Source organism: Urocampus carinirostris, chromosome 10 (assembly GCF_059441175.1).
Source record: "Urocampus carinirostris isolate Australia breed hairy pipefish chromosome 10, RoL_Ucar_1.0, whole genome shotgun sequence".
NCBI lineage: Eukaryota > Metazoa > Chordata > Actinopteri > Syngnathiformes > Syngnathidae > Urocampus > Urocampus carinirostris.
In genome coordinates this window covers 4,962,469-4,989,077 of record NC_142358.1, presented here as the reverse complement: position 1 = coordinate 4,989,077, position 26,609 = coordinate 4,962,469, and the positions used below count along the sequence as shown (strand labels likewise).

The window sequence follows — 26,609 nt, the reverse complement described above, 5'->3', positions numbered from 1 at the left end:
TTGTGCATTTTTTACGATTAAGTATAGCACAATAATAATAATACTACTAATAATAATAAGTCAAGTCAAAATTATTTATATAGCACTTAATCACAAAAATGTCTCAAAGGACTGCACAGGATTACAATTACACAATTACCTGATCTTAAACCAACATGCAATAATAGTAATAGTAATAATAATAATAACAATAATAACGGTAAGGACACTGCTAATGATAATGAATGAATGAATGAATGAAAACTTTATTTGAACATTAAAATAAAAACAGAACATAAATAATAACTCAACAACAAATAATAATAATTTTGTATTGATTATCTTATTTTACCAGAAAAATATTTAAATATTTTAAAATGAAATGTAATTTCTTTTTCAATGTCTTTCATTAAAAATAGTTTCTAAAATTACAGAAATCAACATGCATGATGAATAGTAATATTGACATTGAAAGAAATGACGATAATAAATATTTTATATATTTATTTATTTATTTTTTAATTAGTTTTCTTCATAAATTTAAATCCAAATTAAAATATAATCTGACCTTGTCTCTGGAATTCATCCACCTCGTGGTGCACCATCTCTTTGAGTCTGTTGCCATAGGCGACGCGAGCGTCTCGGTCGAAGGCCTTGAGGGTCTCTGAGGAAGTGTAGCAGCCTGGCTGCCCTTTGCCGTCCTCGCCGTCGCCCGACGAGCCGGCATAGCGCCGCTCCGTCAGCGAGCGGTACGGCCGCCGTTCCTTCACCTCCATGCCTGCCGCTTCTTTTTCCGGTGGGCCAAGGAGGTCGTTTTGCTTTCAGTGCTTCTGTCCAAAAAAACAAATGATTGCTTCAGTTTTGAGGTCATGTCGGTACAAACAAGATCAGAACAGGATGTACTTGTTAAATTTGGATGAAAAACAGCTGCTGCTTGTTTTGAAGAAGGAGCATTAAAAAGTCGTTTTAAGAAATCTGATGTTAAATGTACACTTGTTGCAGGAGAAGTCAAAACAAATGAAGTAGAAAAAAAGGAAAGAAAATACAAAATGTTTGCATGATACAAAATCTTCTACAGAATTAAAGAAATAAAAAAAGAGAAAGTTAAGTGAGAACCGTGAGTTTGCTAACCCTGAAGTCAAGATTTAATTTGCTGTTTTGGGCAGTTACTATAGTAACAGGGTCTACGAAACTAACCTAGGTATTCTCAGTAAACCTTAAGGTTTTCTCTGGCCAAGCCCAATGTTAGCCACACTCCAACTTTACTTACTTTTTTTGCGAACACATTTTTTTAAAAGCCCAGTTTATCTTTTCTGTCTTTCTCACTATTTCTCATTTACATTCTCTTTTTCTCTTGCTCTAGCTTTAATTCTCTCTTTATCCCTCTGTTGATGTATTTTACTATCTTGTTCTCTTTCTCTCGCACTTGAATTCTCATTTTTCTTTTTTATCTGTTTCCCCCTTTCTTTCTCTTTCTCTCTCTCTCTCTCGCTCTCGCTCTCGCTCTCGCTCTCTCTCTCTCTCTCTCTCGTTTGCTCTATTTCTCTCTATTTCTTTATCCCTTTTTCTCATTTGCTTCCTCCTTTTTCTTTTCGCTTGCTTTCTCTCTTCTTTTCTCTTTCCCTTTAAAGCTTCCTCTCCAAAATCCTCCTTTCCTACTTTCCTATTTTCCTTCTTCTCCCCTGTTTCCTCCTCTTTTCTCTTCTTTCATCCTGTCTTCCCCCCATTCTCTTTCCTTCTTTCTTTCTTCTCTTTCATTATTTCATTCCTTTCTTTTCCTCTTTCCTTCTTTCTCTCTTCATCACTTTCATTCTCCCTTCTTTTCTTCTGTCCTTTCCCTTTCTCATATTGTCTCCCTATCACTCTATTTTTCTTTTATTTTTACCTCTTTCACCCCTTTGTTATTACCTTTGCCCTCCATTTATTTTTTATGTCTACCCCAATTTCACTCCCCCTTTCTCTTTCTCTCTCCCTGTCACTCATTTTGTTTTTCTTTATACTTCTTTCACTCTTTCTTTCAGTCTCCCTCTATCTTTATTCCTCTTGCTTTTTTATTTGATCTTTGTTTTTCTCTACCTAGCTTTATATGTTAAGCTCTGTCTGATTCCCCTGTCCACCTCTCTCTATAACTGCATATATATGTATCTTTATAAAAAGCAGTCAGTGGAAGGCCAGCTAAAACTGAATTCAAGAATTACCTAGAGTTAAATGAGTTAAGTGAAACCATTTAAATTTGTATTTTGAGAAATTTGAGGAACGTCGGCAGTCCTTAAAGTTGATATCTTCATAACTCTGTCCAAGCTTTCTACTCCGGGAGCAGTCAAAAACAACGACTCGTGGAATCAGGGCTCCAACAGTCTGGTCTGTATCTACTGCCAGTGAACCAGTTGGAATTACATTGACTTGACTTATTTAATTTGGGCTGACCTTAAAAAAATATTTGGGTAACATTAACATTTAGCAAATTCTTTTTGTTTTAACGTTCTATCTCTATTTAAATTACAATCAGTAAGAAACATTTTTATAATAAGAATAAATAAGAAAGTGGGGACAGCACAACGACGCAGTGGTTAGCGCGTGTGCGACACAGTTCTGAGGTCATGAGAACGAACCTCCCGTGTGGAGTTTGCATGTTCTCCCCGTACTTGCGTGGGTTTTCCTCCCACATCCAATAAACATGCATGTCAGGTTAATTGGGTGGTCTGAATTGTCCCTAGGTGTGAATTTGAAGTTGTCTGTCTCTGTTCGCCCTGCCACTGGCTGGCAACCAGTTCAGGGTGTCCCCTGCCCACTGCCCGAAGATAGCTAGGATGGGCTTACAGCACCCCCGTGACCTTACTGAGGATAAACGGTGCAGAGAATTGATGGATGGATGGTAAGTAAAGCAAAATCAAGACAACCACAACTGGAAATCGTTGGTGTGTGTTTCCTTTAAAAAATAGTGTTTTTTGCGAGTAACAACCATCGGCAGCGAAAAAACAAAACAAAAAACAATAGCCTGACAAATGGAGTCCGACGGTTGCAGCCGGCAAAAGTGATGGCATGCGAAACACAAAACCGCAACTGTCACTTGCGGAAAACAATTGCGCGCGCGTCTTGCCTTCCGTGTTCCAACACAAACACACACAAAAAAACAACAACGTACAAATAGATTGAAGCTGGCTTGCCAAAATTTCACAGCTCCGAAATCAGACATCTTGGGGAAGCCTAAAACATGGACATTTTTTACAATAGAGTAGGCCATTTTCAACACACGTTTTTAAGAAAAAAAATTACAAAAGTATTTTATATATATATATACTATACGGCGGCGCAGTGGTTAGCGCTTGTGCGGCACAGTTCATGTCATAGGAACCTGTCGTGGGTTCAAATCCAGCTCCAGACATCCTGTGCGGAGTTTGTATGTTCTCCCCGTGCTTGCGTGGGTTTCCTCCGGGCACTCCGGTTTCCTCCCACGTTCCAAAAACATGCATTTCAGGTGAATTGGCCGGTCCAAAATTGTCCCTAGGTGTGAATGAGCGAATGAGTTGTCTGTCCCTGTGTGCCCTGCGATTGGCTGGCAACCAGTTCAGGGTGTCCCCTGCCCACTGCCCGATGATTGCTGGGATGGGCTCCAGCATCCCCGCGACCCTACTGAGGATAAGCGGTGCAGCTGATGAGATATATATATATATATATATATATATATACACATATGTTTTCCTATTTTAATCTAAATAAAAATAATTGACAATACAAAATGTAAATGGATGTACAGTATATACATAAAATGATTTTGCTCATTTTAAGGGTTAGGGTTAGGGTTTCCCTTCATTATTTCATGTGTAGATAATTAGTATATAAAAAGAAAAAGTCATAATATCTTCTGCCTCCCACCAGTGTTCCCTCTAACCTGCGCACGTGCGCAATTGCGCACTGCTCGCACATTCTCAACGCACACGAAAATCTAGCAAGCGCACAAAAATGAAGGCTCAAAATTACTAATTAAGAAGCGACTTAAGCCAAAGTTACAGTGCATGAAGGTAAAAATACACGGGTTCCCCTGATGTTGTGTCCAGTGTTCCCTCTAAGCTGTGCGCGTGCGCAATCGCGCACTGCCTGCACATTCTCAGCGCACAAGAAAATCCAACCAGCGCAATGTTCCCTCTAAACTGCGTGTGTGAGTTTTTAAAGTTTTTTGAGAACCGGCTTCTTCGGCTCGGCTCACTAAAAGGAACCGGCTCTTCCGGGTCCTGAACGGCTCTTCAGGTTGCTTTTGCTTTTTTCATCCCTATATGACCAAATATTATGTAAAATTATGCACAAAATGGCTTAAAGGAAGGAGGAATAGAACAAAAAAGAAAAAAATACCAAAATGAAAAAGTAGTGTAAAGCTAAGAAAAAGACAAAAGGAAGAGAAAAAAGAAGGAAAATTTCAGAAAAAAGCCAGAAAAAAAGAAAAAGAAACAAAGGAAAAAAGTAAATGGAGAACAAAATGAAAAAAGTAACAGCTAGGAAAAATATACACAATGAAATTGTTTTAAAAGGGATTAAAAAAATGGAAAAAAACAGGGAAAAACAAGAAAAAGTATGTGTTGCATTCAAATAATTTCCAATCATACCAAGTCAATCTTGTTGCCAACATTGTACTTCCACTAAAAAATGTGATTAAATACACTTCTGTATCGTGCAACCAACTAAATAAGCCCCCCAAAATGTTAGTAGTAATCAAAAAAAGATACCAGGAAAAAAAGAAATGAAAATCGTGTGAAAGAATTGTTGTAAAAACAAATGACGTTTGAAGCCGGTACAACCTTTGCACAATACATTAGTCAATTCATTCAAAAGTGAATTTTTTTTTTTGCATTGCCGGAAACTCAGCAAAATGTAACTTGATGTCAAGTTTTGGACATGTTTTATAATGACTCAGATTCAGATTCAGATATACTTTATTGTCATTCATGTACACGTGTATACAGAATGAAATGTCGATACATCTGACCCGCACAGTTTCATTGAGCGTCAGCCGGGATAGATAAGTTTAACCATATCTTCGTCAGAATTATAGCGAAGCAGTTCGTCATCTCGCGGTTCGATGTTAGTTCCAGTTGTAAATGGTCCAGTTTATTGTCCAGAGAGCGAACGTTGGAGAGGAAAATGGATGGGAGAGGCGTTTTGAAGGGTTTAGCCTTTAGCCTAACGGTTAGCCCGACCCGACAACCTCGCTTCCTCCTCCGTTCACACCACTCTCTTGCCACTCTGCTTCACTGCTTTGTAGGCCGCTGGGTCTTGTTGACGTAGCGTTCTAAATGCGGTATTTTGAAGTCAAGGTCGAAGTAGAACGAAATGGAGTAAAGTCAGTAGAGTTTTTCGAGAACCGGCTTCTTGGTAACGCAGTTGCCACACTTGGGATTGCCGTTGCTCACTGTTGTTTCAAGCATTGCTCACCGACTTTGTGTGAACGCTCAGACTCGTGGAAAATTAGAGGGAACATTGCCTCCCACTGATATGGATGAATGTTATAATAACGCTGGAAAAATGTATTTTGTGCTTTTTTTTCCGCAAAAAAATCAGCAAATCGGAACACTGCTTGTAAAACTCTAGAGGAACAGTATAATAACAACAAAAATCATCGAACCCCCCGGGTGGATAAAGAACCCTTCCAGCTGGCCAGTGGGTGAAGTTTCCGTCCCCCCCTTATCGGTAGGGGTCTTCGCCCGGTCGCCCTAAGTCATTAATCATGGCCGTCCTTTCAGCTGTCGATCGGGACAAACGCCTTTCAACAATGGTTGTTTTATCGCACATGTTTCGGGGGCCGACAGGGGCCGATGGGGAACCACAGGCAAGCCAAAAGCAGTGACCTCCGCTGGGGAGGTTATGTTTGCATCGGCGTGGGTGGAACTTCCTCACAACCACGCTTTTTCCGACACGGGTGTTACAGCGAAACATTTTGGGGGAGATTTTGCAGAATGAAGCAGGAAAAAGAATGTGCAGCAGGAGCAGAAAATAGCTTTTATCCCTGCTTCATTTGTTCTTAATTTAATTAGTTTAGGGGTCAGCAACCTTTTTGAAGCCGAAAGCTCCTTTTTTTGTTTACTGGCTACCAGTTTGGTATGCATTTCTAAGATAATTTTGTATGGTATCATCATGTTATTACTATGTAGTAACTATGTTATTACTATGTTTTAAGAAGGTTGTATTCATGAGTAGGGTTAAAATAGCCACAATCAACCACTAAAACATCTGCTTTGTATAATCGCACCGAGTAATAAAATCTTATAAATAATAAGCTAGTGTTAAAAATAATTTTAGAAAATGTCATCATATATCTAACGAAACTGATCATATCAATGATTTCTATAGGCATTTAAAAAGATAGCTTCCAAGAAAATCATAATGACTGGTGAAATAGTTTTAGAGCAGGTGTTCTTAGGGGGCTACTAGGTACTCTTGAGCACTATGTTGGTCACCCCTCAATTTTAACCTTGCATCTATTTCCTGTTGTTCTTCAAGAAAAGAAATTATTTGAAAAATACTAAATTCAAGCTGTAGTCGTATATTATATGTTATGATTTTGTTGTCTTTTACATTATTTTTACTATCATGTTCACAGATTTAAAAAATAAACTGAAATGAGTAATGGCAAAGCAGCCATGAATCAAATAACCAGGGTTAAAGGTGTTAACTGAAACAACATTTGGCAATTAGCACAAATTTTAACAATTAAGTTAAATCTGGACAAAATCGGGTTTAAAGCATCACACGAGCTGGACAACAAACTGGACTGGACTGCCAACACAGAAGCTCTATGTAGGAAAGGGCAAAGCCGACTTTACTTCCTCAGAAGGCTGGCCTCCTTCAACATCTGCAAAAAGCTCCTGAAAATATTCCATGAGACAGTAATGGCAAGCGCCCTCTTCTATGCGGCAGCGTGTTGGGGAGGCAGCGTCAAGAAGAAGGATGCCTCTCGTCTCAATAAACTGGCTAGGAAAGCGAGCTATGTTGTGAGCAAAGAGTTGGACAGCCTGACAACAGTAGCTGAGAGACTGGCACTGGAAAAGCTGCGGTCAATCATGGACAATCCATCGCATCCACTACACAGCAATATCTCCAGACAGAAGAGCAGTTTCAGCGACAGACTGCTGTCACTGTCTTGTACTACGGACAGACTGAAGAGATCTTTTCTTCCTCATGCCATGAGGCTCTTTAACTCTACCCAGCAGAGTAAAAGCCCACATTAAACCACACCACCTACATTGCATATTACCAAATTTTATTGCAATATGTATTCTGTGTACCACTATTTAGATATTCTATATAACACGCTACAGTGGGCATTTGCACGTCACACTGGGTATTTGTATATTGTATTCTTTTGGCTTTATTATTGTACTGTTCTCAGCTCAGGGATGCTGCTGGAAATGTGAATTTCCCTTCGGGGATGAATAAAGTATCTATCTATCTATCTATCTATTTCAACCTGCTTTAACTCAAAATTTAACAAATTTATTTAAGGAGTTTTAAAGCGTAAACTTTAAAGTTGAAGTACGCTTTTCAGAAAAAAAAACAATACTCTGGATTCAAGAGTCAAATGAGTTTACTGAAACAATTACCGAGCAATATGGATATTTTGACGAAAACCATGCCTCTAATTCCTGCTACATTTTTGGAATTTGGGAAGATTTATAAATTTGTTTAAAAAGAACAACACATTTATCGGAACCCGCCATCTTTATTTTACGCCTTGAATGCAACTATTTCCCAGCGCCGACAAATGCAACACCAGCCCCACCGAACACAATAACAAACAAAGGCTTCTTCGATTGGACCAAAGAGCGTCCGTAAAAAGATAACGGCTCTGTTTTTTAAGTGTTATCATCATCAGACGAAGGTTAATGGGGAAACGCTCGCAAAGACGAGTTATTTACTACAGTCTCTGACGCGCCGTCTGGCTAACAGATGAAGATAGCCGCCGCCGCGCTTTTAATTCACAAAGTTGTTCATTATCTATGTAATGATTCCAAATTGATTAGCGGGCACAAAAGAAATGATGGATTGTCTGTTTAGCCAAGGTTTTTTTTAAATACAACGTGCCGACTCGGCTTTTTTTTCTGAAGCATTGTCCGCTAAGCAAATTAAGTGAAAACATTCGGAGGGTGTGTTGAAGTCAATAGACTGCGGTAGATTTTCTCATTGTGAAAGCAAACGTGCACACACACGTGCTCACACATCAAACGAACTACAAAGCGCATCTTCGGAGGCACAGTTAGCACGTTCACTCTATGCTAGCCCACCGGGACTAAAGAATAGATTATGGATGCAATATATAATGGATGTATTATATATTCCCGTACAGTACAACGTTGGAAATTCAATTTGAGCTCACTCAAAGCCATCTTCAATAAAATTTATCTTTGACGTCTATATCAGTTTACGGCAGCCTAGCTAAAATGGATCTTAGATGAAAATACCGTTTAAGTAAGAATTGATCTTTGACATTTGTACCTGTTACCGAAAGCCAGGCTAGAATGGATTTTTGTTGCCTATGGCGACATAGGGAAAATTGATCTTAGATTTAAATACACGCCTATGGCAGTTCTGCTAAAATGGGTATTCGGCCACTAAAACCGTCTATGGATCTTTGACATCTATACCTATCTATTGCAGCCGAGTTAGAAAATACATTCACATACATAGCTGTCAATGGCAGCATAAAAATAATATATATTTAAAGTATATCACTGTCTAGCAAAGTCCAGCAAGAATGGATCTTAGATGTCTATGTCATCTTAGGTAGAAAGCATTTTTGACGTCTTTAAACGTCTCTCTCATCCTAACTAAAATGTACCTTTGACGTTTATACTCGCCTGTTGCATCCTTGCTAAAATGGATCTTTAGCATCCATAGCCATCTATAGAAGCCTCGCAAAACTAAATATTAAACATATATAGCCATTTATGACAGCCTAGCTATAATACATTTTAGACATCTTAAGCCAGTTATGGCAGTTTAACGAAAATTGATCTTTGACGTTTATACTCGACTATTGTATCCTTGCTAAAATGGACCATTAGCATCCGGAGCCATCTTTAGAAGCCTTGCAAAATTGGATAATTGGCATCCATAGCCGTCTATGGCAGCCTAGCTAGATTATATTTTAGACATCTTAGGCCAGTTATGGCAGTCTAACTAGGATGGATTTTTGACGTGTATAGCGGTCCATGGAAATCAAGCTAAAATGAATCTGTGATCTTTAAGACCTTTCTATGGCTGCTTAGTTAAAATAGATCTATGACTTCTATACCTGTTTTCGTCAGCACAGCTATAGATTTTTTAAATCTACGACCATCTATAGGAGCCTCACTAAATTTATTTTGGATGTGAATTTTCGTATTATTTAGTATATTATTAGTAGTTTAATACTCCAACTCAATACAACATTTTATTTATATCTGTACATTCAAGGAAACTGCGGGTCAGATGTATCGACATTTCGTTCTGTATACACTTTTTTTTTCTGGCTTTTTTCATGACAATAAAGTATTTTTGAATCTGAGGGCCTTGGAAGTGTGTACCAATCTTTTACCCTCAAGCTAAAATGGATTGTAGTCATCGTTACCCATCATTGACAGCATATCTAAAACGGTTCGGATATGTTAATAACCCAGTTTAGGAAGAATGGATATTTATCCTCAATGGCCATCAATTGCAGCCTAGCTAATATGTGTCTTTGACATCAATACTTGTCCATGGGGCAGCCTGGCTAAAATTGATCTTTGGCATCTGTAGCATCCATGGCATCTAAGCTATAATGAATCGTTGACGTCTACAGCAGTCTATGGCAGGCTAACTAAAATGATAATTGACTTCTATTCCTGACTATGACAAACTAGCTACAAATGGATCTTGGACGCAAACACCTCGCTGCAGCAATCTCGCAAGAATGGTTCTTAGGTGTATATAGCTGTCTATGGTGGCCAAGCTAAAATTGTTTTTTGACATCTATGCCCGTCTACGGTAGTTTAGCTGGCTCTTTAGCATCTATCGCCATCTATGACAGGCTAGCTAGAATAAACAGTATTTCAGACATTTATAGCCCTTTATGGCAGCCTAACTCAAATGGATCTTTGGCATTTATACATCTCAATGGCAGCCTGACTAAAATGGATTTTCACATCCATGGCAATCATGGCAACCTCGCTATATGGAATCTTTGAAATATTTTGCAGTTTATGGCAGTCTAGCTAAACTGGATTTTTGACATCCATAGTGTTCTATGGCAGTCTAGCTCAAATGGATATTGACATCAATACAATAGCCATCTATGAATCGTCAACGTCTATTGCAGTCAATGTCAAGTCAAGTCATGTTTATTTCTATAGCCCTTAATCACAAAGAGTCTCAAAGGCTTGAATGGAAGTCTATAAGGTCCAGCTAAAATTAAATTGTTGACGTCTATGGTTGTCTATGGTAAAAAAACAATTAGGTTGGGGTATTATTAGAAACCCTGTAAGAAATAAAACACTTTCCCCAAAATGTTCCCCGTTGCTTGTCACCAATGTTCCCTCTAAGCTGCAATTGCGCACTACCCAGAGCTTTTCCGCGCACAAGAAAATCTAGCCGGCTCACAAAAATCAGGGCTCGAAATTGCTAATTAAGAAGCGAATTAAGTCAAAGTTACTGTGCTTGAAGGTAAAAATACACGGGTTCCCCTGACGTTGTGTTCTAAATGCGGTATTTTGAAGTTAAGGTCGAAGTAAAACGAATATCTTCTGCCTCCCACCAGTGTTCCCTCTAACCTGCGCGCGTGCGCAATTGCGCACTGCTCGCACATTCTCAACGCACAAGAAAATCTAGCCAGCGCACAAAAATGAAGGCTCAAAATTACTAATTAAGAAGCGACTTAAGCCAAAGTTACAGTGCATGAAGGTAAAAATACGCGGGTTCCCCTGATGTTGTGTCCAGTGTTCCCTCTAAGCTGTGCGCGTGCGCAATCGCGCACTGCCTGCACATTCTCAGCGCACAAGAAAATCTATCCAGCGCAATGTTCCCTCTAAACTGCGTGTGTGAGTTTTTAAAGTTTTTCGAGAACCGGCTTCTTCGGCTCGGCTCAATAAAAGGAACCGGCTCTTTGGGGTCCTAAACGGCTCTTCAGGTTGTTTTTGCTTCTTTCATCCCTATTTGACCAAATATTATGTAAAATTATGCACAAAATGACTTAAAGGAATGGGGAATAGAACAAAAAAGATAAAAATACAAAAATGAAAAAGTAGTGAAAAGCTGAGAATAAAACGAAGAGAAAAGCAAGGAAAAATTTAGAAGAAAAAAAAATGAAAAAAGGCAAGAAAGAAACAAAGGAAAAAAGTAAGTCGAGAACACAGAAAAAGTAACTGCTAGGAAAAAATAAACACAATGAAATTTTTTTCAAAGGAATTAAAAAAAAAAACTGAAAAAAAACAGAAAAAGAAAAAGTTTGTGTTGCATTCAAATAATTTCCAATTATACCAAGTCAATCTTGTTGCCAATATTGTACTTCCCCTGAAAATGTAATTAAATACAGTTGTGTATCGTGCAACCGACTAAATAAGCCCCCAAAAATGGTAGTATTATGCGACAAAAGATACCAGGAAAAAAAAGAAATGGAAATCTTGTGAAAGAATTGTTGTAAAAACGAATTATGTTTGTAGGCCGTAAAACCTTTGCAATAATACATTAGTCAATTCATTCAAAAGTGAAAAAACATTGCATTGCCGTAAATTCAGCAAAATGTAACTTGATGTCAAGTTTTGGACATGTTCGATAATGACTTAGTTGCCACACTTGAGATTGCTGTTGCTCGCTATTGTTTCAAGCGTTGCTCACCAACTATGTGTGAACGCTCAGACCCGTGGAAAATTAGAGGGAACATTGCTTGTCACCCGTCAGGTTTTAGCTACTTGCTAATGTGTCAATTGGAGCCAGACCTAAGTCCCCCACCAAGAACACGCCGTGTTGCTCAGGTGTCAGGAGTCTCTTAAAAAAACACTATTGCAAATGGGAGGAGGGGGGGGGTCTTAGGTGCAATATAAATGCAAATGACTTCACTATCCATCACGCAATTAGCGAGTTGCTATTCAGCGGCAACGGCGTATAAATCTCACCGTCTTGTGCCCGTCCTAATTAAACACGTGCTGCTCTTTACATCAGACGCAAAGCGGAAAGTTCAAATACGATTGATGGAGACACTCCGCTTGTGACCCCAGCTAAACCGAATGCAGAAAACCGATTGTCATTTGACTTGAACGCAATTTCTTTTCAACTTTTCAATTTAGACTTGATTTTGTTGTTATTGTATGAAATGCAATGCAGACTTTGCTTGTTCGAGTACTATCTTACTTATTCCAATATGTTTTATCTCGGCCTTCACAGAAAAATGAGAAACTTAACGGTTGAAAAAGGGAAAAAAAAAGATCCAAACATACATACTTTTGCTAACTTTGGGTAATATGTTTTTGTGAGCAAAAATTTGTGTTTAATTTACAGTAAGATTTTTTTTTGAATCCTAAAATGAGCAAAAGTGTATCATATAATTATTGTAATGTTTATTTTTAACAATGTTTTATTGTATATAAATGGTTTTCAACATTAATTACTTTTATTATATCCATCCATCTATCCATTATCTGTACCGCTTATCCTCAGTAGGGTCACCGGGGTGCTGGAGCCCATCCCAGCCATCTTCGGGCAGTGGGCAGGGGACACCGTGAACTGGTTGCCAGCCAGTCGCAGGGCACACAGGGACAGACAATTCGCTCGCTCATTCACACCTAGGGACAATTTCGACCGACCCATTAACCTTTTTTTGGAATGTGGGAGGAAACCGGAGTGCCCGGAGGAAACCCACGCAAGCACGGGGAGAACATGCAAACTCCGCACAGGAACGATGGTAGCTGGATTTGAACCCATGACCTCAGAACTCTGCCACACACGCACTAATTTTTCACATATGGGTACCATCCAGTAAACACCGACTATCACGAAACGGCAAATCATTCAAGTCTAACGAGTTCGCCGCGGTAGCCTCTATCTCGGTATCGTTTTTTCGTAGCAAACGAAGCAAGCGGTTTGATGCTATTGTGTGCATGCGTCTGCCGCCTGGGGATTTCCCATCATGCATCATTCCGAAAATAAAAAGTATGATGTAAGATTATTTTGTAAGGGAAAATACGACAGTTTGTATGGGCATGGAGCCGTGGAGGTTGACAGGTATGATATGTCTCTAGAAATATTTGTAAAAATAAAATAAGAATATCACCTATAAAATAAAAGGTACAATTACACAATGTTCGCTCCATCAAAAAAAAAATTCAATATTAAGGGGTTCTATTTTTTATTATTTTTATTCAAAGTGGGCAGCACGGCGGCGCAGTGGTTAGCGCGTGTGCGGCACAGTTCTGAGGTCAGGAGCGAATTGTCTGTCCTTGTGTGCCCTGCGACTGACTGGCAACCAGTTCAGGGTGTCCCCTGCCCACTGCCCGAGGATGGCTGGGATGGGCTCCAGCGGTGCAGATAATGATGTATGTATTATTTCAAGTAGTGTTAAACTGTTAAAGTACGGTTTTATTTTAGTAAATAATTACTAAATAGACCAAGAATAGTAACATAAGAAAAATAATACTTAATTCCAATTGTTGCCATATACATACATACTTATAATTATATTATTATATTATAATGTTTATATATATTTATACACATATTATATATATATATATATATATATATATATATATATATATATATATATTTATTCTTTAAATGTGCTACTCAGATTTCAAACTGCAGTAGTTTTCCTCCAATGGTCTAGGACATACAGTAGTATAAGTACTTTTGTACAAACGCTGTTGCCTTTCATTGCAGAGGTCCAGCTAATCACTGAGAAGCAGAATGGCGCTGTACACCCAACAAAAAAAACGGCAACCAAATGATGCAGGTGTTGTCTCTGAGTCAGATCAGTTAACCATTGAAACAAGTACTATCTGTTTCATGTGGGCTATTTCCCAAAACAAATGGCCTGGGGAGAATTGGGCGCTGCCAGGCTTTACTATCCAAAAAACACCAGAGGAAGTTGTGCCCTTATGACCCTGGCGGTCAGTGAATCCGTCAGCCGTGAGCACACTGCTCTTAAACACAACAGTCCATCGGGGAATTTGTACTTTCCAGACGCTTTGTGCCGCTCAAAGCATCGAACCAGATCAACATGTCCGCCAGCACCGCAGCGGGTTATCGTTGCCTGTTATGGCTACATTGTACTTGGGGTCCATTGATAAAATGCAGAAACAAGCCACCTCTGAAAGTCTTTTACATGGTGAGACCCTATTCAAAAGAACTCCTACCCCCCAAAGGTGTGTTTTCAATAGAGATTTTCCATTTCAGTGTGATGAGTTCCTGCTGAATAGCTCGTCCCAAAAATTGAAATTCAACCTCAGCCAGGGTGAAATGAGAAGGGGGTTTGGGGATTGAAGTTGGGGTACCCGGGACTTCACCCAGGATCAAAAGCTAAGCCACCCCCCCCCAAAAGTGCAGCGGTGCATTCAAGTGAACGCGTAAAAAAAAGGTCTCTATGTAAACATAAGACGACAACGATAATCACTCGCACTTCCGGATTTTTTATCTCAAGACTAAACATATGTAAAAAGCTAGCTTGCACAGGTCAAATGAATCGTTATTTATTGAAATAAAACGTTAACCAATGCTTATTTACTTTTTTTTACAGTATGCTGATATAATGTTTCATTATGTGTTTTCTTCTTTCTTTCTTTCATTCTTCTTTCTTTTTTTTATATTAAATCAACATCACGACCCTAAAAAGAGAATTCAGTAAGAATAATAAAAATAATGATAATACATAGACATTATAAAATAAAAAAAACATTTAAATTAAATAAAAGAATTAAATCACGAATTAAAATAAATGAAAATGTTGAAAAAAATTAATATTTTTTTAAAAAAAATTAATAAATGAATTAAAAAGACATTTTAAAATACATACCAAATCTTCATTTTTTTCTTTTTTTAACGTGTTCTAATCAACATTAGCGCCGTAAAACACAATGCTATAATTTAAAAAACGGATATAAATAAAAAGAATAGATCAAAAAGAATCCAAAAAAATAAAATAAACATTACATACTTACATAAAAATGAAATAGGAACGATGAAAATTTTCAATATAATACTGATGATACGTTTAATCTTAACATGAAATACTTCTTTTCTAATCTAAAAATGACTTCAACACGTTTAGGTGACTCTGTACACAAAACATTAGAAAGTATTTTTTCAATCATTACATCAACCGCCAAGCTCCATAATAAACCCAACGGTGCATTATTATTGCTCGGAAAGCGTCAATGAAAAAAAGTCTTTTTATCTTTGTGCGACCGGAATATTTGCAATTATTTATGAACAACACAATCATATACTCGGCATGATCAAACTAGAAAACGGCAGGAATGACGCCAATTATGCGTCCCTCACTCGAGACAAATTGGACTATTTGCTCAGCTCGTAACTACGCAAAGATAGAGTTTAGAAGTTCCGTTTTTTTCCAGACATTTACGGAATGAATCAGAAACTCATGCGTAAGGGACTGGAGAAACAACACAATGTGTTTTTAAAAAAAGGAGATTTAAAAAAAGGGGGGGAAAAGTTTGTCATCATGTGTTTTTTTAAGCAACATTCAACTGGGGAAATTCTTGGTTGACATAAAACCTTATGAATGAATATGAAATAAATAAAGATCCAATAAAATGAAAACATTGACAAGATAGTATTAAATCAAATTAAAGAAACATTGGAATGGTAACAATATTTTAAATGAAATAAAGTAAAAGAATAACTATAAATAAAACATTAAAAAAATATATAAAATAAAAAATGAAATAATAAACAAATCAATTTGAAATACTTAAATAAATATATAAAACAAATAACATAAATAATAAATGAAAAATTAAAATGAACGAAGCAAATTGATGACATCTAAATTATACCGGGTAAATATAAAATGTAAGAACCTTTGAAATAATATGAATTAATAAAAAAGGTAAATCAAATTATACAAAAAAAAATAATAAAAAAGAATAATAATTAAAATAATAAATATATCAAATGACAATTCCAAAAATAATACTATGGATCAACCAATGCTCTCCTACGGGCAATGGACTCTGGCGCATCATCACTTTTGCTGCTGCTGGACCTTAGTGCTGCATTTGACACAGTGGACCATAATATCTTACTAGAACGGTTGGAAAAATGGATTGGTCTCTCAGGAAACGTCCTCTTATGGTTCAGATCCTACCTCTCAGATAGGACACACTGTGTTAAATATGGCGAATTGACATCTGAGCCATTTAGTGTTACTTGTGGTGTTCCGCAGGGTTCAGTGCTTGGCCCCCTTCTCTTCAGCATTTATATGCTTCCACTAGGTAGTATTATTCGCAAGTATAATATCAGTTTCCATTGCTACGCAGATGACACTCAACTCTATCTCCCGATGGAGGAATCTGCCACACTAAACTGTGGAAATTTGGAGGCCTGCCTCACTGAGATAAAAGAGTGGATGTCACTCAATTTCCTGCGTCTTAACTCTGAAAAGACTGAAATGTCAGTTATTGGTCCATCTAAGTCCCGTGACTTATTCTCTAAAACCGCTGTGAACATAGACAATTGCCACATCACACAGAGCGACTCACTTAAAAATTTAGGTGTCATTTTCGACCCGATCTGTCCTTTCAAACACATGTGAAGAAAATGACTAGAACCGCTTTCTTCCATCTCCGTAACATTGCTAAACTTCGTCCTATACTTTCCCAGTCGGATGCGGAAATCATAATTCATGCGTTTGTTACCTCCCGTCTCGATTACTGTAATGCACTACTTTCCGGTCTTCCGATGACCAGACTCAAGAGTCTTCAGCTGGTACAAAATTCTGCAGCGAGGCTTTTAACAAGGACAAAAAAGTACGATCACATCACCCCAATTTTGGCTAACCTGCATTGGCTCCCTGTTAGCCTAAGATGCGATTTTAAGGTTCTCCTATTACTATACAAAATCATACATGGACTTTCCCCCTCATATCTTTCAGATCTGATTTCCCCCTATGTCCCGGCCCGAGGCCTTCATTCCGAGAGCGCCGGTCACCTGGTGATCCCAAGAGCCAAGAAGTGTTCCGCTGGTTCGAGAGCGTTCTCCATCCGTGCACTGGTGTTGTGGAATGCTCTTCCCCCTGAGATCCGATCTGCAACCTCAGTGGAAATGTTTAAATCCAAGCTTAAAACTCACTTGTACTCTATAGCATACGAATAACCTAAACTTCTTATATGTAATAACTTGTGAAGCCCTTTGAGACTATTTGTAATTAAGGGCTATACAAATAAAAATGACTTGACTTGACTTGACTTTGTGTGATTTAAAATAATTAAAAAAAAAAAAAAGGAAAAAAAAACAAGAAAAAAACATTACAAATTTAAGGAACAATTAAAATATAATTGTTATAAAAAGATAATTGAAAAAATAATTTTGACAGGGAATTAAAATCTAAATAACAGATGTTAAATATAAAGATAAAATAGATAAAGCCTTTAAAAAATATAATAATGAATTCAAATTAAATAAAAAAATCTAATGAAAATATTCATAAAAAGTCCAAAAACAAAAATTGTAATAAAACATAAGAAAAAAGGGAATACATGAAAAATAGAATTAAAACATTTAAATTATATATATATATATATATATATATATATATATTTTTATTTTTTTTTTTTTTTTTAAACAGACACCTAATAAATCTAAAAAAATATTAAGGTTAATATAAAGTATACATAAAATGAACTGTTATTAAAAAAGCCAAGCCTCAAAAAGCCAACTGTTTGAGGTCACCTTATTTGGTAAATGGTATTACTGTGATTTCTATTTCGTCCTGGCTAATTGTATTTTTCAGGATTTTTTCAGGCTCTGATGTGGAACAAAAGCCGCCATGCTCTGAGAATTTTTAAACAGCGCTGAAAACAAAGCTTCAATGGGCAGTTTTCATTTCAGAAGGACACAAAGCACTCATGCAGTCGCCCACACAGAAACGTCTCATGGTCCCATACAATAGTGGCGTGTTGTGCGTAGGTACAAACGGATCCCCCCCCCCGCCACCCCTATCCCTGGTTCAACCCCCCACCCCACTTAGAAACAGCCATTCTCGAGCCCACATGTGCCAAACTCGGGCCAAAAGTGGCCCGCCATATCAGCAGTGTTGGGAATAGAAACGTTATAAATGTAAAATAAATGTAACAGTGGTTAACACGTGTGCGGCACAGTTCTGAGGTCATGAGGTCGAACCTTCCTGTGTGGAGTTTGCATGTTCTCCTCGTGCTTGCGTGGGTTTAGTCCGGGCACTCCGGTTTCCTCCCACATCCCAAAAACATGCATGTCAGGTTAATTCGGTGGTCTGAATTGTCCCTAGGTGTGAATGAGCAGAGTTGTCTGTCTCTGTTCGCCCTGCGACTAGCTGGCAACCAGTTCAGGGTGACCCCTGCCCACTGCCCGAGGATAGCTGTGATGGGATCCAGCTCCCCCGCGACCCTACTGAGGATGAGCGGTGCAGATAACGAATGAATGAATGAATAAAAACAGTTACAAAAATGACAAAAATAAAAAACATTAAAAATTAAAAATGGAACAAAAGTATTTAAAATATGTAATGCAAACAATTCAAATATAGAATAATATGAAATGAAATGATAATTTCACTTTAGGTCAATGGCTGACATAGACCTCTATAGTTGTCTATGTCAATAAAATATTTCAAGCCAATGACTTTAAAATCAGTCAATGGCACTGAGTGGGTTAAATTCATTTTGAGGATTTATTTTTCATTTAGAATATTTTAATTTAAAAAACAATGGAAAGCTTTTAACTATTGAGACTTTTTTATTGATAAAAATGTGACAATTTGGGGCAAAATAAAAATTGAATTGATGATTGTTTTATTGTTTATTTTTTTAGTATTATTGAACTTTTTCCAGATCATATGTTTCAAAAGAACTCATAACAGATCAAGTCCAGCCATGAAACCATTTTTTGTATTTGTACAACTTTTAATATTGTTAAAATTAAAATATTATATTACTCTCCCAATAAGCCCTCAAAACCCAACTATAAGCTCATGAGATTTTTTTTTCTTTTCTCACCGCCTTTCTTCTGTAGCGCTGCTCGATATCGTAGGCCAAAGAGGACCCCAACTCAAGTGCGCTCATTGTCCCCCGTTTAAGTGGGGTCAAGAAAGACCCTGTCTGAACCCCCCAACACCATCCCCACACCCCATCCCTATACCGAGCGGGAAGGTTCGGTCAAAAACATCCACTCTTAACCTCCGGCATACCAAGTAGGCTCTCTCGGGAACAAAGGCCGGCTTTGTCAAGGTGCTCTCTCACAAAGAACTCTCATAAGGTGAATTCGTGGGGGGAGGAAACGTTTGGGGGGGGGGGGCACACTCATACAGTAAAGCAAGGTTCCTCCAACTTTGTTCAGTTTTTTTTCGTTTTCCGGCAAACATTATTCTTAAATCTTTAGTGTCCCAACATATTCTGCCTTGTCATCCTTTTATGTTTTGTTTAATTAGAGTTAGTGTTCCCATTTATTTCCCATGTCAGCCTTCTTTTACATTTTGATTAATTAATGCCCTAACAGATTCTGCAGTGTCTTACCTTCATATTTTGTTTTGGTCAGTTGGCGCTGGTTAGCGTCCCAACATATTTTGCCTCATGATTTTTTTAGAATTAGTGTTTAAATATACGTGGTACGTCATCATCCTTTCATGGTTTGTTCAATTAGCATGCCAACATCTCATCTCATCTCATTAGCTGCACCGTTTATCTTCAGTAGGGTAGCGGGGGTGCTGGATCCCATCCCAGCAATCATCGGGCATTGGGCAGGGGACACCCTGAACTGGTTGCCAGCCAATCGCAGGGCACACAGGGAAAGACAACTCGCTCGCTCATTCACACCTAGGGACAATATGGACCGGCTAATCCACCTGAAATGCATGTCTTTGGAATGTGGGAGGAAACCGGAGTGCCCGGAGTAAACCCACGCAAGCACGGGGATAACATACCGCACAGGAAGTCCGGTAGCTGGATTTGAACCCACACAAGAGGTTCCCAGGACCTTAGAACTGTGCCGCACACGCGCTAACCACTGCGCCGCCGTGCTGCATAATAATAATAATAATAATTTCCATGCCAACATATTTGGCATTATCTTTTCTTCATGTTTTGTTCAAGGTAAAGATACTGTCAAAACATTCGGCATCGTCTTACTTTGAAATTTTGTTTTTATTTGAGCATGGCTCGGGAACATTTTCGACCCAAAGAGCCATAGAAGCAAAAATATTTATATAAAAAAAAAAGAGCGCTACACCATATATTTTCAGACAAAATTCAACAAACCTGCCAAACCCGCTCACCAGATAAAATCTAAGACCACTTAAAATGTTTCTTCCCTTCCTCAGTTACTTAAGAGTGTTGAGGCTGACCTTCATTTTTGTCCATTTATTGGTCAGTAAGAGATCTTAGCTTCCCAACAAATTTGTTCATGCAGCAAACAGCTACATTAGCAAAAATGTGCACTAAGTCCTGGCTGAGGACTGGAATAAGTCTCAGAGACAAACAATATATGTTTGTCCAAGTCTTTGATGGTGTTGTATCATTCAATTGGCCACAACTAATTATTCATTCATTTTATAATCAATTATGTGTTTGAAAAATGGCATTGAAATATACATTTCATTCAAATCTTCCCACTCGATCAATAGAAGCGAGTTTGAATAAACCACTATATACTAACGGCTGGTTGCTAACCTCTGGATGCTAACCCCGGATGCTAACGGTGGCATTAGCAGTTAAATTATTTTCTGTCAACTCCTGTAGTGATGCCTCTGCTAAAGAGAAGCTAGCACAAAAGTACTGCTATTTGCTGATGTGGCTGCCATAGCTAAAATATTTGCTAAGTCTAGGCACTTCTAAAGGCTAAAAAACAAGTAATTGCAATGCATTTTCAAGTAAACCCTCCCCCCAATCGGAGAAGCAACATTTGCAAAAACCGCTGAAGTAGAAAATGCAATGGATAAGAATTTCCGCCAAAGAAACGCGGAGGAGCGAATAAAACTGGTCAACAAATGAAACTTAATTGAGGTCATCATGATTGAAGGCGAAGACGGCAGCCGCATCACTTCCAGATGGCGAGCTGTTATTTTGCTGGCCTCGGCTGATTCACTAGGGATCGGTCGCTTGTAACCTGAGCCTCCCTGGGGCCCCAGGACTCCTAAAAAGGGGGCCTCGCTAACTTGTCAGGAAAGACTCCAAACCTGGGTTGGGGGAAGTGGCGGCTTGTTCTGAGCATTATCAAAGCATGTTAATGCCGTTGTCATGTTGAACAAGTTTGGTAACAAGCAATTTGGGGGGGGCTAGTTACTGACTCGATTTGCTAGTTAGCATGCTAACAGTCATACAAGACCTGTTCTTATTCTGAGTTACTCTTTAATGATTTTAGATTTGACAGCAAAGAGCAACTATCTCAGTATCCGATTAATCTTTCTAACATATTGACGATTAATCTGTATAAGGTTGAATACCTATACTCAGACATTTAACGTGATTTCAGATGAACAGTGTAGAAAATATAAATCAAAAGGTTCTTACTGGTTTAGCTAATAAGTCAGAAAAACGATTTGGCATTTAGCATGTCAACAATCATACGAGACTTGTTTTTATTCTGAATTACTAATCAATTGTTTTAAATTTGATACCAAGAAGAGATAACTGTAATATACAATTCACCTGCAGAAGATTGTGTTGAACACTTATACTTGGACACTTAAAGTTATTTCAAATTCACAATTTATAAAAAATAAATGAAATTAGCATTGTCAAAACACTAAACCAAAAGTCAAGTCAAGTCAATTTGCCTATTAGTTTAGTTATTAGGTCGAGAAAATCTGTATATAAATGTATTTCTATCACGTATCATATATAAATTAATAAAATGATAAAATCATTAAAAATTTAATTTTATCAAATATTTTTATAAATAGATAAATACACATGTATACTAGTATTATTAAGAAATGTATGTCCTTATGTTACTAATGTCCTTCAAGGTATGACATTTTTTGTGTTCTCTTGTTTGATCTATTCTTTTACATGAATATTTTCTGATACGTACAATTGGGTTCACGTTTATCGCCGTCGTCCACCTTTGCATGACGAAACTCAGCAGACTCACAACTACCTTGAAGCGGCTACACATTTTTTCCAACAGCTGAAAGGTGTGCGAGGTATGTTTTATCAATCTTTTAACTATGTCATTTTCTTTATGTAGAATCGGGCTAGGGTTTTTTTTCCCTCGTTGTACGCCTTTGCGTGACGGAACACAGCAGACTTACGAGTACCCTGAAGCGGCTCCACTCTTTTTTTCTGCCTTATTCGATGAATAGATGTGCCACAGAAATCACAAAAAGCTCCTTTCTGGATCTTTTCCCAGGTGTCGTTGACGATCTGCTGCCCGTTTTCCGCTTAATTAAAACTAAACGTCAGATATCGTTTCGCGTTTCAGCCTAAAAACGATAAAATAAAACGGTGCTGGGATGACATGACGGGAAAGGAGCGAGCCGCCTGAGCGTTGATTAGCCGGCGCCTGTTTTACATTTAAAGTGGAAAATCGGCGGCGGGAGACAAACGTGTCAAAAAATGATTACTGTGACGTGTTTGGCAAGTACGTCACGGTTGTTGTCACTGTCGGGGAGGAAACATAGAAATTGACGTGATGAAAACCCTACTTTAAAACTATTACCTCCAACCCTATCCTTATCTTAAAACCCTACACATAGTTTTATATTACGATTTTAGATACAATCAAACGAGTTTATACCTAAATTTAGATCATAACAGTAGCTTGAAATTAAAACCCTGACCTGATATCCTGATATTAAGCAGAATCCAGTCTTTAATACCTAGCTCAAGATCCAAAGAGTAGCTTGAAAACCCTCCTTTGAAATCATAACTTTGAATACTAACTCTATGACAAAATCATAACCACAATCTTAAATTCAAAATCTAAACTCTATCCAAGTCTTTAACACCTAATAAAAGACTCTTAGAGCTCCTTCAGCTCCTTCGCTTGTTTTCCTCTCTCCCGTCTCTTCTGATTGGAGCCCAGCGGAGCGCAAGCTCCACCCTTTTTTAAGTGGTCCGAGAATGGCTGCTTTGAATATCAAAATAAAGAAGAAGATGCTGCTGCTGTGTTTTACCCATACACTGACTTGATTGGCATTTACACAGAAAATCATATGTAAACTCGATTAATGAGGTATGATTTTCTTTACCTTATCAAAAGGCTGCTGATTTGTTTTTATAAAATCATGGTATCTTTTATTGCACTCTTTTTGTTTCTGAGATAAGGGAAACGTTATGCATGTTACATTTTTATTTTATTCTAATTTTCTTACCAATCCTTAAAATGAAAATGACTTAAAAATTGAATTCCATTATTGAGTTTCTTTAATTGTATCAAAAAAATGGAACCTACTGTAATTTATTTATATTGTACTAACGCTAGTTACTTGAGGAGGTATCCTAAAATAGAGTAGTCACATTAAACGTAGTCATTTTGATAGTAGGCCAATATAGCCAGTTTTGGACACGTTACTTTAAAAAGTAATTAGTTGTAGTTACTCACTACTTCTTCCAAAAGTTAACTGAGTTAGTAACTCTATAGTAAAAGTAACTATTTACCAGGGTAAGTAATTATTTCAGTTACTTTGAAAAAAGTTTTTGTATTTCAAAAAATTAAGCCTTATACATTACACTGAAAAACACAGCTAATATAAATTAAAATTCTTATAAATCTAAGAAGAAGAAAAAAAACTTTTTTATTCTCAACAAATTCAAACTTGACAACAGAGACTCCCTAAAAATGCATTTCAAAAGAAAAAAACAGCTAGATGGAAACCTGCTCTAGATTGGTGGGTTGTCGGCTACGTCTTCCAAGAGCCAGCTTATAGAGTCGTTTCGTTGGTGAACGACAGAAGTCGGTTGCCACCGCATTCAACAATTTGCCGTAATCCCGACCTAACCATATGGTTGTTGCTATTTTCAATGATGACATGGTTCAAAAGAAGTTATGTAAACAACTAGTAAGAGAGCGGAAAAAACTTCATTCAAAGTATCGCATCGCTTTTGACCGCCAGTAATGGTAATAGTATTGCATCGGCGGAAAAAATAATTATTTAGATTACCCCTATGTTGAAATAGTCACACTGTTACATAACGCTGTTATTTATAACGACATTATTCCCAACATAGGATATGCCTAGTATAGGTATAAAGAATAATATAAAGCTTTTACGGCTTCAGACAAATTTATTTTTAATTTAATATGTCTCTTATAACATTTTGAGTTTCGACCTCTGCCCTGTGTTAAAACTGCTCTTTCAATCCTTTTCTGAAAACACTAACACTGACTTGAAATCCTAATTTTAAACTCCATCCCAGGCTTTGAGCTAATCAGTCAGTTTATTCGCTTTTGGAATTATCCGTTGTTAGTTGATCTTTGTTCAACTTTCTTGAAAAAAAAACAAGTGATATCTCAAAGGGAGTGGAACAGGGAGTGAAATTCACTACGCTTCAGAAGCGTACTTTCTCACGAGACTATGAAGTGAACTTTGTAACCCTTTGTCTTCCCGCAACCCTACTTACAAGTTCGTAACAAGTTTTCACCTATCGATAACCGCAACAATGTTATTTGTGTCTTTCTATTCACGATGTAATATTGTAATCATTTGGTAATCGGGGCGGCAGTAGCTCAGGAGGTAGAGCGATCGTTTTAGGATTCCCGGCTTGTCCGTGTTACATGTCGAAGTGTCCTTGGGTAAGACATTGAACCCCCAATTACCCCCAATAAGCAGGTTAGCGCCTTACATGGCTGCACACATCACGGCCGCTATTGGGAAATGTGAAGCACAATGTAAAGCGCTTTGGGAAGTCACTGACTTGAAAAGCGCTATATAAATGCAGATCATTTCATTTCATAATCATTGCTATAGAGGACCTGAAACCCCCCACAGCAATCTGCAAAAATCCTTAAAGTAAACACCCCAAATTTTTAACTTGCGCTCTGCTGGCCCCCGCTAACAGTAATAGTTGACCAGGGATAATGGATTACAGCCACACAGGTGCTGTTTATTGTAAATGTAAAGAATAAAAAAGAGCCACCATGACACAGATTTGCACTCTCAGCCCCTACTCTCAGCAATAGTTAACTCGGGATCATAGATCACGGCCAAAATAGTGCAGTTCCTTTTAGGCCGGGAAAAATTGCTCACTTCAGTGTCCTGAACCCACTGCAAGAAAGCAATAATTGACTGCGGATAGTGGATCGCAGCCAAAACAGAGCAGTTCCATTAAAGCAGGCCACCCCAGATTCGGCGGCCCTTGAGTCAATTGAGTTTGAGACCCCTGCATTCGAACGAGCTCGATAGTTAACTAAAAATTAGCTAGATATCCATCTGTTCGGCTACCTTGTGGTGGATGGCTAGCTAGCTAGCTGTGACAAGGTAGGTAGACTGACAATACACATGTACTCAAAATCCCAGTAAACCCAAAACGAAAAAAAAAAAAAAAATCCTATCAGCAAAAATATTGAGCCCTGACTTGAAAACCTCAAACTGTCTTTAACGGAGCGTTTGTAATCCCCTAAAAAGTCTTAATCTCCATAAAGCGACGCAGAAAACGTAGACAAACATAACGGTGTAATATACACGATTCCAAAAGCAGACAAAAGATAGAGTTTATCCGTTGAGGCTGCTGCGAAGGCGCTCTTATCCCCCGACAGTGCCGCTTTCATGAAGGGATTATCCGACTATTTTAGGGGCCGACTTCATGCTGAATCTACGAGGGAAGGGGGCGACTTTCAGGCGAGGTTAGCCATTGGTTGGCAGGATTTTTGCTCTTAAAAAAATATCTAATACAAAAGTTATGGGGATAAGTAATCGGATTGAAAAGTTAGATTTATGTTTTTTCAACATATTTCCGACTGCTGTTTTGCAGAGAATGACTCCTATCAATATCGGGTGGGTGGGCCTGTGTTTGATCCTTAAGATTGTTTGGTTATGTCTGTCTGTCCCTTGGCACCACCTCCTGTTGTTAGTGAAAGACATCATTAGCTATTCCAAAATATGAAAACTTATAAAATAATTAAATATGTTTTTACAACATGTTTAATGCAATATATTTGAAACAATAGTAGTTAAATATTACATAATTATTCCCAGTTCGACAGTAGGCTGACTGTCAATAAAATTCTGTTGGACTCATTCTTGATCGTAAGATTGATTTGTCATGTATGTCAGTCACTTAGTCCCACCTCCTGTAATTTGATTGACAACCGGAGTCTGTAAAACACTTTCTGGAAATTGAATTAGTATTTCAATTAAATTAAATTGAATAAAATTCACTTGGATGTTACTTAGGGCGGCACGGCAACTGAGTTCTGAGGACATGGGATCAAATCCAGTTAAAAGCCTTTTTGTGCGGAGTTTGCATGTTGCGTGGGTTTCC

The 26,609-nt window shown here is 37.9% G+C and overlaps 1 protein-coding gene across 3 annotated transcripts in view; it reads right to left on the bottom strand.

Annotated features, from left to right (window-relative positions):
• The window catches only part of tenm4 (teneurin transmembrane protein 4), a 287,914-nt gene that overhangs the window by 241,893 nt on the left and 19,412 nt on the right, over positions 1-26,609 (bottom strand). For 2 of the 3 annotated variants that reach the window (XM_088346405.1, XM_088346406.1), the window contains exon 2: positions 548-809. In XM_088346405.1, coding sequence (XP_088202531.1) covers positions 548-755 — 208 coding nt within the window. In that variant the 5' untranslated portion in view covers positions 756-809. Of the gene's footprint in view, positions 1-547; positions 810-17,145; positions 17,250-22,438; positions 22,782-26,609 lie in introns of those variants that run through there. The other variant, XM_088346404.1, reaches the window with a different exon arrangement.